A 12,786-nucleotide genomic window follows, 5' to 3' on the forward strand; every position below is an offset into this window, starting at 1 on the left:
TGTGAGGGCAATTTGAAGAGGCAAAAGAGGAAACGAGGAGGGAGAACGGGCTAAAGTGTGCCTGGGAAGCAAATACAAATGGCAAATTCCCACTTCCTCGAAGCTGTACTTGTTTCTCAGCCCGATCTGTGTCATAACACTCATCTGTGAGCAACGTGGTGCTGATTTCAACAGAAAAGAGTGGCTTGGCTGTTCCTTTAAGAGCAAACCCGGGTGAGCCGTGGCTGTGAAGCTGCACTGAGCTCTTCCACGACAGGTGGACAGGAAAGGGACAAAAAGGGTTATTTAAAGTGCTGCTGCTCTGGGGGCAGTGGCAGGTGCTGGCAGGCGGCTCCGTGACCTTCTGGAGCTGTGCCCCCCCAGGGACGGGCTGGGTGTGACCGACAGGGCTCGGGGCCCTCAACCAAGTTATTTATATGGGCTTGTTTAGTCTCGAGGAGGTGCCAGGGGTACCTCATCACCCCCCACAACTACCTGAGAGGAGGTTGTAGTGAGGTGGGGGCCGGTTTCTTCTGCTGTGCCTTCAGTGAGAGGAAAGAAGAAATGGCCACAAGCTGAGACAGGGGAGATTCAGATCAGATATTAGAACAATATTTTCACTGTTCAGGTGGCCAGGCATTGGAATGGGTTGCCCAGGGAGGTGGTGGAGTCACTGTGGCTGAAGGTGTTGGATGTGGTGCTGAGTGATGGGATTACAGAGGCAGCACTGGGTGCATGGTTGGACTGGGTGATCCCAAAGGTCTCTCCACACCTTGGTGATTCTGTAAATGCTTTAGGACGCATCCCAGCTGAAGGAGGCAGCGCAGGGAGATGGGGATCATCCGGTGGCACCAGCGGCTCTGGGGCTGCCTCAGGTGGTGGGACAGCGTGGCACTGGAGCCCTTAGGGACCATTTGGGACCGTTTGGACACTGGTGCCCCCGATCGCCACTGTGCCCCTCGTCCTGCCCCGTGCCGGGCCGTGTGGGGGGGAGGCCGTGAGGGGACTGGGAGGAGAGGGGTGACACCCCCGGGGCGTCGCGCGCGGCGCCTCAGCCGGGGCGCGCGGGCACGTGCAGCGCGCGCATGCGTGAACCCTCCCGCGCGCGCCGTCCTCTGTGTCTCCGCGCCGAGGCCGCGCCCCCCACCGCCCCTCCCCGCCAATCAGCGCGCGGCTCCGGGCCCACAGCGGGGGCGTGGCCTCCCCGCGGCTGCGCGCGCGCCGGGCCCGCCCCGCCCTCCCGGGCGCGGGGTGTGGAGAGGCCGCTCCGCGCCTGCGCAGCGCGGCGCCCGCGGCACAGCGCGCCCCGGGGCGGGGGGCTCGGCGCGCACGCGCGCTGCGGCCGCCGTGGCCCGGCGCTGGGGCGGGGGGGGTGGCCGCGCATGCGCGCCGCGTGCCCGCCCCTCGGCAGCAGCAGAGGAGGAGGCGGCGGCGGCGGCTCCGGGCGAGCAGCGCGAGGGCAGCGAGAGGCGCCGCTGCCGCCCCGGTATCGGCAGCACCGCGCGGAGGAGGCGGGAGCGCCCCGGCGGCGGAGGGACCCGAGCGGCGGCGGCGGTAGCAGCGGCGGCGGCGGCAGCAGCAGCAGCAGCAGCAGCAGGAGGAGTCAGCGCCCGGCTCCCCCCTCCCCCGCGCACCCCCGTCGCAACCCCCTCCCTCCCGCCCTCCGAGCTCCGCAGCCTCCAACATGTCGGCGCCGGCGGCCAAAGTCAGTAAGAAGGAGCTGAACTCCAACCACGATGGGGCCGACGAGACCTCAGGTGAGGCCGCGCCGGGGGCGGGACGGGAATGGCGGCAGCCGGCGCGGCCTCCGCCTCGCGCCCGACCGCCATTTTCCCCCGCCGCACGGGCCGCGGCCGCGCCGGGGGCGGGCGGAGCGCGGGCCGGGCCGGGCGGATGTGCAGGCCCGGCGGCGGCGGGAGGAGGCCATGTTACAGCGCCCTTTTGTCTGCGCCGCCGGCCCGGCCGCCCTCCCCGCGGGGCCGGGCGGGGGGCGCTGCGGCTCGGCCCGAGCGGCGGGACCCCCTCCCCGCGCCGCCCCTCGCGGAGCGGCGTCCGCGGAGCCTCATTGTGCTGCCGCTCCGCCGCCGCCATGATGCGCCGCCGCGGCCGCGTGGTGCCGCGGGGCCGGGACGCGCGGGGCCGGGGCCGCCCCACGTGCGCCCGCGGGTTCGGGAGGCCGCGCTCGCCGCGGCGCTGCCCGCGCTGCCGCCCCACGTGCGTCCCGCGGCGGGCACGGGCACGGCCCCCCCGGGCGCTGCTCATTCATCGCCCGCGCGGCGGGGAAACAGCGCTCCGGAACCCCAACCTGCGGCCGGGGGAACGGCCCGGTACAAAATACCTGCGAGCGGCCGCTTTTGAGGCGTTTTTGTTTGTAACCCTCCTCCCGAACGTCCTTTTTGCCGTGGGGAAGGTGGCGTGTGCCCGGACACGCCGTTCCTATTGAGAGCGCGGTCCTCTCTAAATTATTTCGCGTTCCCTCGATTGTGTCGGTCGTAGTGAACGCGGCTTACGACGCTTAAATTAAATTGCTACTCGTGTGTCACGGTTGACTTTTAAATCAAGTTGGCTTGTAAAAGTGTGGAGGGGGACGTGAGCTGTGGTTTCTGGGGGTGAACTCACTTTGAGGGCCGCTTTGTCAAACTTTCCTGCGCTTCAGCTCCCTGCGAGGCTGAAGCTTTGAAGTCCTGTAAGACTTATGACATTTAGTAGAAATCCCGGGGTGCTTTTACAGTAGATCACTAGAAAAGGTCTCGAAGAGAAGCCCCAGGTGATTTGTCAGGCTTGAGAACGAAGGGATGTTGACACATTTTCGTTTGTTTTTCAGAAAAAGAGCAACAGGAAGCAATTGAACACATTGATGAAGTACAGAATGAAATAGACAGGTAAATGTTATCAAACTTTTCAAACCTTGGAGCCCAAATTGAAGTGTAACTGTCAAAGTGAAAATATTGAGTAAACTAAGTGCTCGGTAGTGCTCTCTCTGTTTGAACTCTGCCAAGACATACGTGTGTTCTGACTTGATTAGAGGCTTAAAAAACCACAAAGAAGTGTCCTGGTTTCTTGCTTAATTGTGTAGAATTAAAAAGGTAGAACTCGAGTTTAAAATTTTCAATTAATTGTGGTAGTTCTGATAACAGCAAAGTATTTTGTCTTGGGGCTTTGGGTTAACGTGTGTGTTATTTGGCAAAAGCATTTCCTTGTTTGCAAGCAGAACCAAGAACTTGGTTGAGAAGTCGGCTTTTATTATATATTTTTATTATAATATCTGTGTGCTTGTAGAATAACTTATAGAAAATGTCCCTGAAATGTTAGTTTTGTATGTCAGAGCTCTCTGGGCTGTGGGGCTTTGCCTGGTACTGCAGGTGCTTGCTGGGGCTCTGACATGTGAAGCTGTTGCAGTGTCAGGGCTTTGCCTTTTCACAACAACAATCACACGTTATGTCTTCAGATTTTACTTGCACGGGGTGTAAAGTTGCTTTGCTGTGGCTTCCTTGCCTGCCCAGAAGTGACAGAGAGCAGGTGATGGTATTATGTCTTCTCCATCTGCAGGTCTTTTGCAAACAAAATGTTTAAGGGTTAAAACACTGCTTGGCTTTGCATAAATTAAGCTCCATCCCAGCAAAACACTCAGTGTGTTGGGAAGGTTCCATTGAGACCAGGGAGGTTCTTCTGGCAGGGTGTTTAATGGTGGTTCCAGCTTTGGGCCTGGGGTTTTTTTGGGATATTCCATGGGTTAGATAGGGCAGCCTGATCTCATCAGACCCATCCAGCTCTTGGTTCGGTACTGATGGTGTGTCCTGAACTGCTGTGGTTAACGTGGCTCCTTGTGTTCCAGACTGAATGAACAAGCCAGTGAGGAAATTTTGAAAGTAGAACAGAAATACAACAAACTCCGCCAACCATTCTTCCAGAAGAGGTCAGAGTTGATCGCCAAAATCCCAAATTTCTGGGTAACAACATTTGTCAACCACCCACAAGGTATATTCTTAATAGCCCTCCTTTTTTTCCCCTGTAAATTCAGTGTTTGCTTGCTTGTTACACGGGGCTCTTGAAGCTCTGAGGGTCCTGCACAGTTGTCACTGGTCATACCAAAAACTTCCTTTCTGTCCTAGGTTGCCTTTTTATAAGCTCTTTATTTCTAGCACTTGTTGACAAAAGAACTTCTTGTTTACTAACATACTTTAATCCTAAAATGCATGCGTTTTAAATGGCAAATTCCCCACTTTACTCAGTGCATCAGGCCCTTAAAGTAAAAATTAAAAATAAGATTCTAGTTTGTTTGGGTGTTTTTAATTGGAAGGGAGCTCCTTGGGGCTCTTGACAACAAACTTTCTGCAAAACAAGTTTGCAGACTCTTTAGATTGGGCAAACAACAGGCATGAAAATCTGTGTCAGAGAAGGGTGGATGGATGTTTGCTGCTCTTTAACACTAAACTGCAGCAAGCAGATGTGATGTGTTCACCTCAGCAAGTGCAAACAGTCTGGTGGCTGCTAACTGGAATTAAAGGGGCTGTAAGGAGTTGCTTTGGACAGATGTGTTGCTTTTAAGATTATCTTGCTATCAGTTCCTTGTATTTTGCCTGCCTGGTGTCCATCCCATGGCTTTGTTAATGTGGGATCCCTGGTTCTGTCTCAGTATCTGCACTGCTGGGGGAAGAAGATGAGGAAGCACTGCATTACTTGACCAGAGTGGAGGTGACAGAATTTGAAGACATCAAATCAGGTTACAGAATAGATTTTGTAAGTACTTTAAATGATTCCTTCACTTGTTATTTTACTGGGGGTTTTTTTGATGTCTTTTGCATGTTGGGCTCTGGTTTGTAACTTAATCTCTTCAGTTGCCCGTTCAGTGCCAGCTTTGACCTGGCCTGTGTTGCCCCTCTGTGGGTTCTAACTCCCTGCTTTCCACTCTGCAGTATTTTGATGAGAATCCCTACTTTGAAAATAAAGTTCTCTCCAAAGAGTTTCACCTCAACGAAAGCGGAGACCCTTCTTCAAAATCAACTGAGATCAAATGGAAATCTGGGAAGGTATGGAGAGCATCTGGGAGAGCTGATTGCTGCTGTGGGATGGAATTGCTTTAATCACCTTCCTTTGGCTTTTCCCCTTTGCACTGAAGCTGCCTTGTCCTCCTTTCCTCCCCTCTCACCCCCCTTGGCACTTCTGTCCACACCCAGCTCTTGGCTGTCCTGCAGGGTTTGGAATACCCCAATTCTGTGGAGATCTGTAGGGGATTCTCTTGCTCAGTTAAACACCACCAGGAAAAGTGGAAGTATGACCAGGTGGAGGCATTACCAAGCACAGTAGTTTGTCTCTTCCTTGGGCAGCATCTAGACTGTTGTTTTCTTAAAATAATATTAAGTAAGGAATTCTGAGGACAGATGTTCAGGAGATCAGATGGTGGGGTGTGATTTGGTTTTATTTTTATTTGCTCCACTTCATTTCCAGACACCACATCTTTGTAGCAGTTGCAGCCACACAATAATGTGGGCATACCTGTCATCCAGGCGGCATATCAAACATAATTTATTATTATTTATTATTTATTATTACTTTGTTTCTGTAAAAGTTGGAAGCACTTTCATGTTACCCTGAAGATTTGGAACTGAGTATTTAAAAGTAGAACTGAGGGTTGCAGTTAAGTTGCTGTTGCTTTGTCACCCTCAGACCAAGGAGAAAACTTGATCTATTTTCACTGAGAACTAGAACTTTTCCTCTTCTACAAGAACTTATTGTCCTGTACAAACTGGTCAAGTGATCCTTACAACAGACCACAAAAATCAGTGGGGATTCTGATATTGTTCTTCATTAAACTGTCCAAACCTATAAATGTGATTGTCAAGAAAACAAATACTGAAAGTTTGGAGTTACTGTATGATCAAAGAAATAATTTATTTAAATAGTGAATAGTAATTTTTAGAGTTGGCAAAGAGATTGTTGCAAACTTACTACACTTCCAGAGCTCACATGTTCTTGTGACCGTGTGTGAGTGGTTTGTGTGGTTGGTTTTTTTCCCCACTTACTACAAAGAATGTCTTGAAGACTTCAAAGCAGAAAATGTTAGGCTAAGAAGGCCCAGACAGGTCTTTATCTCAGGTTAAATACAGAGCTTGGAGGTGTGCAGATTGTTTCTTGAATTGGGTGTATTTAGTAGTCCTAGCATCCATGTGCAATTACAGCTATTCTGAGTAGCTGCTGTGAGACCTTTTAAATTCATTAAATACTTGTCATACTTTTGCTTCCTTGGGGTAGGGAAGCATAAATGTGAGATTCTGGGAATTTTCAGTGTTTCTGTGGAAGTCATTGAAAGAAACAGGCAGGTTTGCTGTTCCCTCACGTTCGTGACAAATGCACCATTTTCTGGGAGCTGTTTGGGGTTCCAAATGTTTCTTAAAGACTTACCCTGAATAAAGAGAAGTGACTTATTGTGGGTGTTTAGACAAGTAGGCTTCTAAAAATAAAAATAAAAAGCCACGAAAAGACAACTTCAGTGAACTTCTTAACTTGCTTTTCAGGACCTGACAAAACGTTCAAGCCAGACACAGAACAAAGCCAGTAGGAAGAGGCAGCATGAAGAGCCAGAAAGCTTCTTCACCTGGTTCACTGACCACTCTGATGCAGGGGCTGATGAATTAGGAGAAGTCATCAAGGATGACATCTGGCCCAACCCATTACAGTACTACCTGGTAGGTGCAGCCCCGGGCAGGGAAAGGGGGCCCAAAGCAGCCCTGGGAGAGCGAGAGGGGATTTGATCGCTGGGGTTGATGTTGCAAATGTGCCTTTAAAGGTTCCTGACATGGACGATGAAGAAGGGGAGGGAGAGGAGGATGACGATGATGATGAAGAGGAGGAAGGATTAGAGGATATTGATGAAGAAGGAGACGAAGATGAGGGGGAGGAAGATGAAGATGATGATGAGGGAGAGGAAGGAGAGGTGAGTAACCTTGCCCTTCATGCCATCTGCCCCTGGTGTATGAGGGATCTTGTGAGAATGCCAGGCTGTTGTCAGCAAGGTGAAATAGCTCTTTTTTTGAGCTTCAGGGTGTCTGGAGGGGAGAAACAGAGCTGTCACTATTTGTGGAGTGCTTTCAGTGTAGCAATAAGGATTGTTTGTGTATTTGAGAAACATCGTGTAAATACGGAGTTGTAGTGAATTTCTGAGGGAGGTGCTCCAGAAGAACGAGGATGTAACAAAATTCTTAGTAAATTAGTGAACATTCTAGCAGTGTTTTACACATAAATAGCTGTTGTTGATGCCTCCAGTCATCCTCCCACTTGTTGGTTTATTTCTGCTTATGGCCAGCTCAGCTAAGACTCTGTCGGGTTCAGGAATTAGAAGTTTCCTTAAGTAGCAAGTGGGATTCCAGGATCAGCATCCAGGGTGTTGGGAACTGAAAACATTTTTGTTTCTCATAACTGGGTGTGGTGTGTCTGCCTGTGAGCAGCACAAACTGCTTGTGCTGAGAGGAGATCTGCTCTGGGCTCTGTTTTGTAACCTTGAATTTGGCACGTGAAAGTTGGAGCATTTCACAGTTTAAAATGAGGGAGGGGAAAAAAGATGACCCCTTCACTTTCCAAATGCGAAACTCATGTCAATGGTTGTAGTGATTCTAAGTCAGGTTGTAAAACAACTCTGATCACTCACTGCATTTGCTATCTGAAGTTCAGTGATGTAGATTGTTTTAATTGTTGCTTCTCTTTCAACAGGAGGATGAAGGAGAAGATGACTAATTGAACACTGATGGATTCCAAACCCCCTTTTTACCTTTTTAATTTTTCTCCAGTCCCTGGGAGCAAGTTGCTGTCTTTTATTTCTTGTGCTCAGTCGCCTTGTTCTCTTGAGGTCTCTTTTTATCTCCTCTCCACCCATGGTTCACCATTTCTTTTTTGGGGGAAATACCTTGAGCAGAACACAGTGGAAAAAAAAGAATCTACCGGTTTCTGTTTCAAGTTCATTTTTATCCCTTTCTGTCTCGAAACAAAAAACAAACAAACAACAACAACAACAAAAAAACTGTTTATGGAATCAACACACCATGTTCTGTGGGAAAAAAGAAAACCTTCTGCTCCCTTCACTCTGCTGGAAGCTGAAGAGTGCTAGGCCCCTGTGTAGTAGTGCATAGAATCTAGCTTTTTTCCTTCTTTCTCTGTATATTGGGCTCAGAGATTACACTGTGTCTCTATGTGAATATGGACAGTTAGCATTTACCAACATGTATCTGTCTACTTTCTCTTGTTTAAAAAAAAGAAAAAAAAACCTACAAAAAAATAATAAATAAAAATAAAACATAAAAACGGGGTGGGGGGGTGGTTATAGAAGGTCAGCCGGGGGTGGGTTTCAGATGTTTGGGTGGGTTTAAGTGGGCATTTTGACAACATGGCTTCTTCTCCTTTGGCATGTTTAATTGTGATGTTTAACAAACATCCTTGCAGTTTAAGATGACACTTTTAAAATAAAATCTTCTCCTAATGATGACTTTGAGCCCTGCCACTTGATGGAGAATCAGCAGAACCTGTAGGATTTTATTTGGAATTGACATTCTCTATTGTAATTTTGTTCTTGTTTATTTTTAAATTTTTTTTTTTTCCTTTTTTTTTTTTTTTTTTTTTTTTCACTGGAAAGGAAAGAAAGATGCTCAGTTTTAAACGTTAAAGTGTACAAGTTGCTTTGTTACAATAAAACTAAATGTGTACACAAAGGGGCTGGTTGGTCTTCACTGAAAGGAACCGTTTTTAATAATCCTGTTTAGAATTTTAGTAGTTTTTAGGCACTTGTGGGGGCATTTTTGGTCAGTATTTCTGTAGTGCAGTGCAGCCTTCTGCTTGTGTGTGGACTGATAATCAGCAGCTGGCACGAAAATACCGTGCAAGCTCAGAATAAAAAGACCAAGGGGGTCTTACTGTAAGATTTGGGTGGTTTTATACGTCCTTTAGGTTGAAAATAAATCTTAAGTGTGAGCTAATTTGGGCTATTTCAAAGAGCAGGATTCTTGGTGAAGCTCCTGTATAAAAAATTGCCACTTCCCTGCTTTCTTCCCTTGGTAGCAGCATTTTGTGTGTGCTTTAGATACACTCATTTGAGGAGACCTGTAAAAATTTCACATAGAGGTTGTTGGTACTGGTGTTCCACAAAGTGTAATGGAAGTTGTTTTAACGTGCTGTGCTTTTGAAATATTTCCCAAAAAAAAGTTGTATCAGCTCATCTGAAATTCAAACAGCTCTTGGGATGTGTAGAAAAGACTTGTCTTCTGGGAAGACTTTGCTGTGATGTGCTCTTGATTCCTTTTCCTCACAGAAATTTGCCCGGTTTGGATGCTTAAAAAACACACTTGGCAGGACACGATCGATCCCTGGTGGAGACAAATAATGTGTGAGGGAAAACACTCTGGGAGTGGGTGGTCCATCCAGCCTGGACTGCAGCCAGGTGTCAGGGACAATGCCACGTCCAGAAATAAGACAACCATGTACTTTATTCCATCTCAACCTAAACCTCTGCCCCAACCCTGCTTGCAGAGCAAAGTAGTGTTTGACCAGTACTGCTTTCAGAGGGAAGGCACAAAACCTATAAAGTCCTATAAATTTTAGATCTTTTCCATTTAATTGCTTTTTGTTGTCACGTTGAAAATGGCTTCCTGCTGTTGCAAAGGGTCGAGGTGCTGTTACTTGCCACGATGCCTCATTACTTAGTTTTTATGTCGTTTCTCAAGGAAAATAATCATTTTGCTAGTCTTGGATGCTTGGGGAAAAACATTGTGCTGTTGTTGTTCCACTGGCAGAAAACCTTGAAAAACTGTTCTGAAAGTAATCAAGGCTTTAGGCTTTGTAAAGTCAAGTACCAGGAAAAAAGAAATGAGAAGTCTGGATAATTAAATGCTACTGAGAAAATTTTTTCTTGCACGTTCTTTAGGATTTTACAGGGTGCCAAAATACTCCTGCTGCTGCACTGATAATACTGAATTTCCTGTGAAACTTAAGGGTTTACTCCTGGGAATGGCTAAAGAGTAAACTAAGATGGTAGAAGAATAAACCATGTTAGTTAAACATTATCTTAATTATTTTTTTTTTTTAGCAATGGAAATGAGTAGGGATTAACACATTTCTCTGCAGTGCTGAAGAAATACTACAGCTGGCCATCGTTTGCTCTGAGTGTTCATGTCTAATTTTGGCTGAATATGTGTAATGGGTGTCCATTTCTTACTTGATTTATTTTATATGCATATAAAGAGCTCTTAAAAGTAGACATCTACCTTGCATAATAATGGGAGATTCATTCTTATTAAATATCTATCATTAATTCCCCCTGCTTGAGCTCTCACATCCAGTTAATCCTGCCCAGTGAAATTTGTCACAGGTGGATGCTGACTTGAGGCTTCGTGGTCTGAATTTGCTAGGGTTAGAACGTGGAGTTGGCAGCAGTTTAATAACTGTGCTGGGGCTGTATGACTTGACTGGCTCAAAGGTTATTTTTAATTTTGAAGTTTTAATTGCCATAAAATGGAATCTTTTCGTCTGTAATTTCTAGTGCCAAAGGAAACAAATACATCTGTGTGTGTGTGTAAATATAGTTAGAAAAGTTTGAGTTTTTTAAACAGATTATCTGTGTACTTATTCATACTTGTCAACATAGTTTCTGTCCCTGTAAACAAGCATTATCTGAATCGATTTCTCAGTCATTTATGACATTTGAATCTGTAAGCTCTTTGTACCACACTAAACCAGGTGCATAGGGATAGTACTCTGTTTATTGGATACTGTTCCTGAAGTTTGAAGCCATGCCTTTTTTTTTTTTTTAAGAGACTGAAACCAGTGAAATAATTTCTCTGCTGTACCTTCAAGCTCTCCTTCTGTTTGAAGGAATTAAAATACGTTTAACTGTTATTCGAAGTTACCATTTCTAAGAGTCTTTTTCAATAGAATCAGTTATTAGTCCCCCACTCAGGATCATCTTCCACGGGTGAGGTGGGCAGTGGCCACGACGTGGTTCTCCTTCCTGGAGAAGAGAGGGGAGGTCACAAGTGACTCTGGTACCAGACTCCTGCTTGCTCCGGGGAGCAGATTTATGCTTAATCTCTTGTCCTCCCTCTCCTGGATTACAAATGGAAACTTCTAAGGCGTTTTTCCTCGATCCTCACCTTCTCGCAGTGCCTGGACTCGCGTGCAGTGCCCTCTCTCGGGTTTAGTGGAGGACGGGGCTGCCACTTCAGCATCGGGGCCCCCTGAACCCCCGGCCCCGCTCCGGGAGCCCCCAAAGAGGCCGCACAGCTCCATCCCGGGATGGAAACCGCGACCCCCCTTCCCCCGCGCCGCTCCCACGCTGTCCCTTCCCGGCTCCCCGGGAGCATCCCCAGCACCAGGGGCTGCTGCCCTGCGGGATCCTGGAAGGGCTGGACAGGCACAAATCCCGGCTGTGACTCATCTTCCCGTGGCACGGGGGTTGCCCAGAGGGCAGGAACTGCTGATCCCACGGCCCGGCCGCCTCTATCCGCAGGATATGTGGGACACGGCATGCCGGGGGTGGGCTGGGATAACGGGGGCCAGGGACACTGGGGACAGGGCCCCCCGGCCTCCGGGATCACCCTGGAGAGCGCCAGCCCTGGCCCTCCAGGCTGGGGAGCTCCCTGGCCTGCCGCCCTGCCCTCACTCTGCCTCCCTGGAGGGTCCCAGAGCAGGAGGAAAGAGGGGGAAGCCCCTTTGTGAACCCCGAGTGGGCAAAGAGCCCCTGCAGCCGCTGCCCCCCAAACCTTTCCAGTGATGGAGCCAAAGCCAGCCCTGACCCCGCCTGCTGGGACAGACTGGCTCTGTGAGGGTGTGGAAGTGTCCCTGCTCCTCTGGAACTCCGTCCACATGTACCAGTCTGACTTTCAGTATTTCCACTGAATGAACAGTCCAATTAAAATAATTCCTTAAACACTGACCAGAGCCTGGACCATGTTACAAATAGTAACAGGTTGCAGAAGGCTTTATAATAAAGTGCGCTTGCTTTATTAACAGCAGGAGCATATCCAAAGGTTTAATAGAAGTTAAGGTTCTATTAATTCAACTTAGTTAAGCTGGATCTGAATTTTACTTTACATTTTTATTTTCGTGTGATTTCCTTTTATTAATTATTCAGTTGTAAATCTCTCACAAAACGCTTAGGCTAGAGAAACTGTTGTAATTAAGTAAAAGGAAAACATTTCTGTTTATTAGTACATTTCTAAATTTGTACGTGGGAACACTATCACCTCCAGATGCCTTCTGACTCACAGCTGTGCACAATCCGGGACTGAAGAGCGCATTAGTGTGGTAATAATATTATGTAATACTACTGAGGAGGGTCTTTAACACCTGAAAGCAGTAAGTATCTTTTTAATTTGTTTTAAGCACCGACTCGGTTCTGTGTGATGGGATGGCAGTACAGCAGCACCGGTGGTTTTTCACTCACGAGAGCTGAGGGATTGCTGCCTACCCAAAGCACTCAGGTTATTTATTCACTCAAATATTCGGCCGAACCTCCAAATCCTGCATTTCGAAGGGCAGTTCTGCACGGGAAAAAGTTCCCCACAGCCCAGCACCGCGGCGGGGATCACCCCAAGGAGGGGATCCAGGGATCCTGGCCCGAGGGGAGCCGCAGTTCGCTTGTTCCCCTGCGAACAAACGCCGGCCGCGAGTCCGTTTGGAGAACTAAAACTGGAAACCACCCGCTGGCCGCAGCACAAAGAGGGGCACCCGCAGGGGTTTCTCCCAGCGGGGCCGGGCGGGGGATGTGTCCCTGCGCATCCCCGTCGCCTCCCCCTGGCACGGACCCACGGTCCCGGTGCCACCGCG

The 12,786-nt window shown here is 48.6% G+C and overlaps 1 protein-coding gene across 1 annotated transcript; it reads left to right on the top strand.

Annotated features, from left to right (window-relative positions):
- The first annotated feature begins 1,354 nt into the window (after positions 1 to 1,354).
- On the top strand, positions 1,355 to 8,678 carry SET (SET nuclear proto-oncogene). Its single transcript, XM_050320055.1, is given in 9 exon segments — positions 1,355 to 1,599; positions 1,602 to 1,736; positions 2,804 to 2,861; positions 3,815 to 3,957; positions 4,616 to 4,719; positions 4,896 to 5,009; positions 6,495 to 6,665; positions 6,767 to 6,913; positions 7,687 to 8,678. Coding segments are annotated over 9 exon segments (1,134 nt in total). The 5' UTR covers positions 1,355 to 1,361; the 3' UTR covers positions 7,711 to 8,678.
- The last annotated feature ends 4,108 nt before the right edge of the window (positions 8,679 to 12,786 follow it).

This window comes from Myiozetetes cayanensis, unplaced genomic scaffold, assembly GCF_022539395.1.
Source record: "Myiozetetes cayanensis isolate MyiCay16 unplaced genomic scaffold, myiCay2020 scf23, whole genome shotgun sequence".
Taxonomy (NCBI): Eukaryota; Metazoa; Chordata; class Aves; order Passeriformes; family Tyrannidae; genus Myiozetetes; species Myiozetetes cayanensis.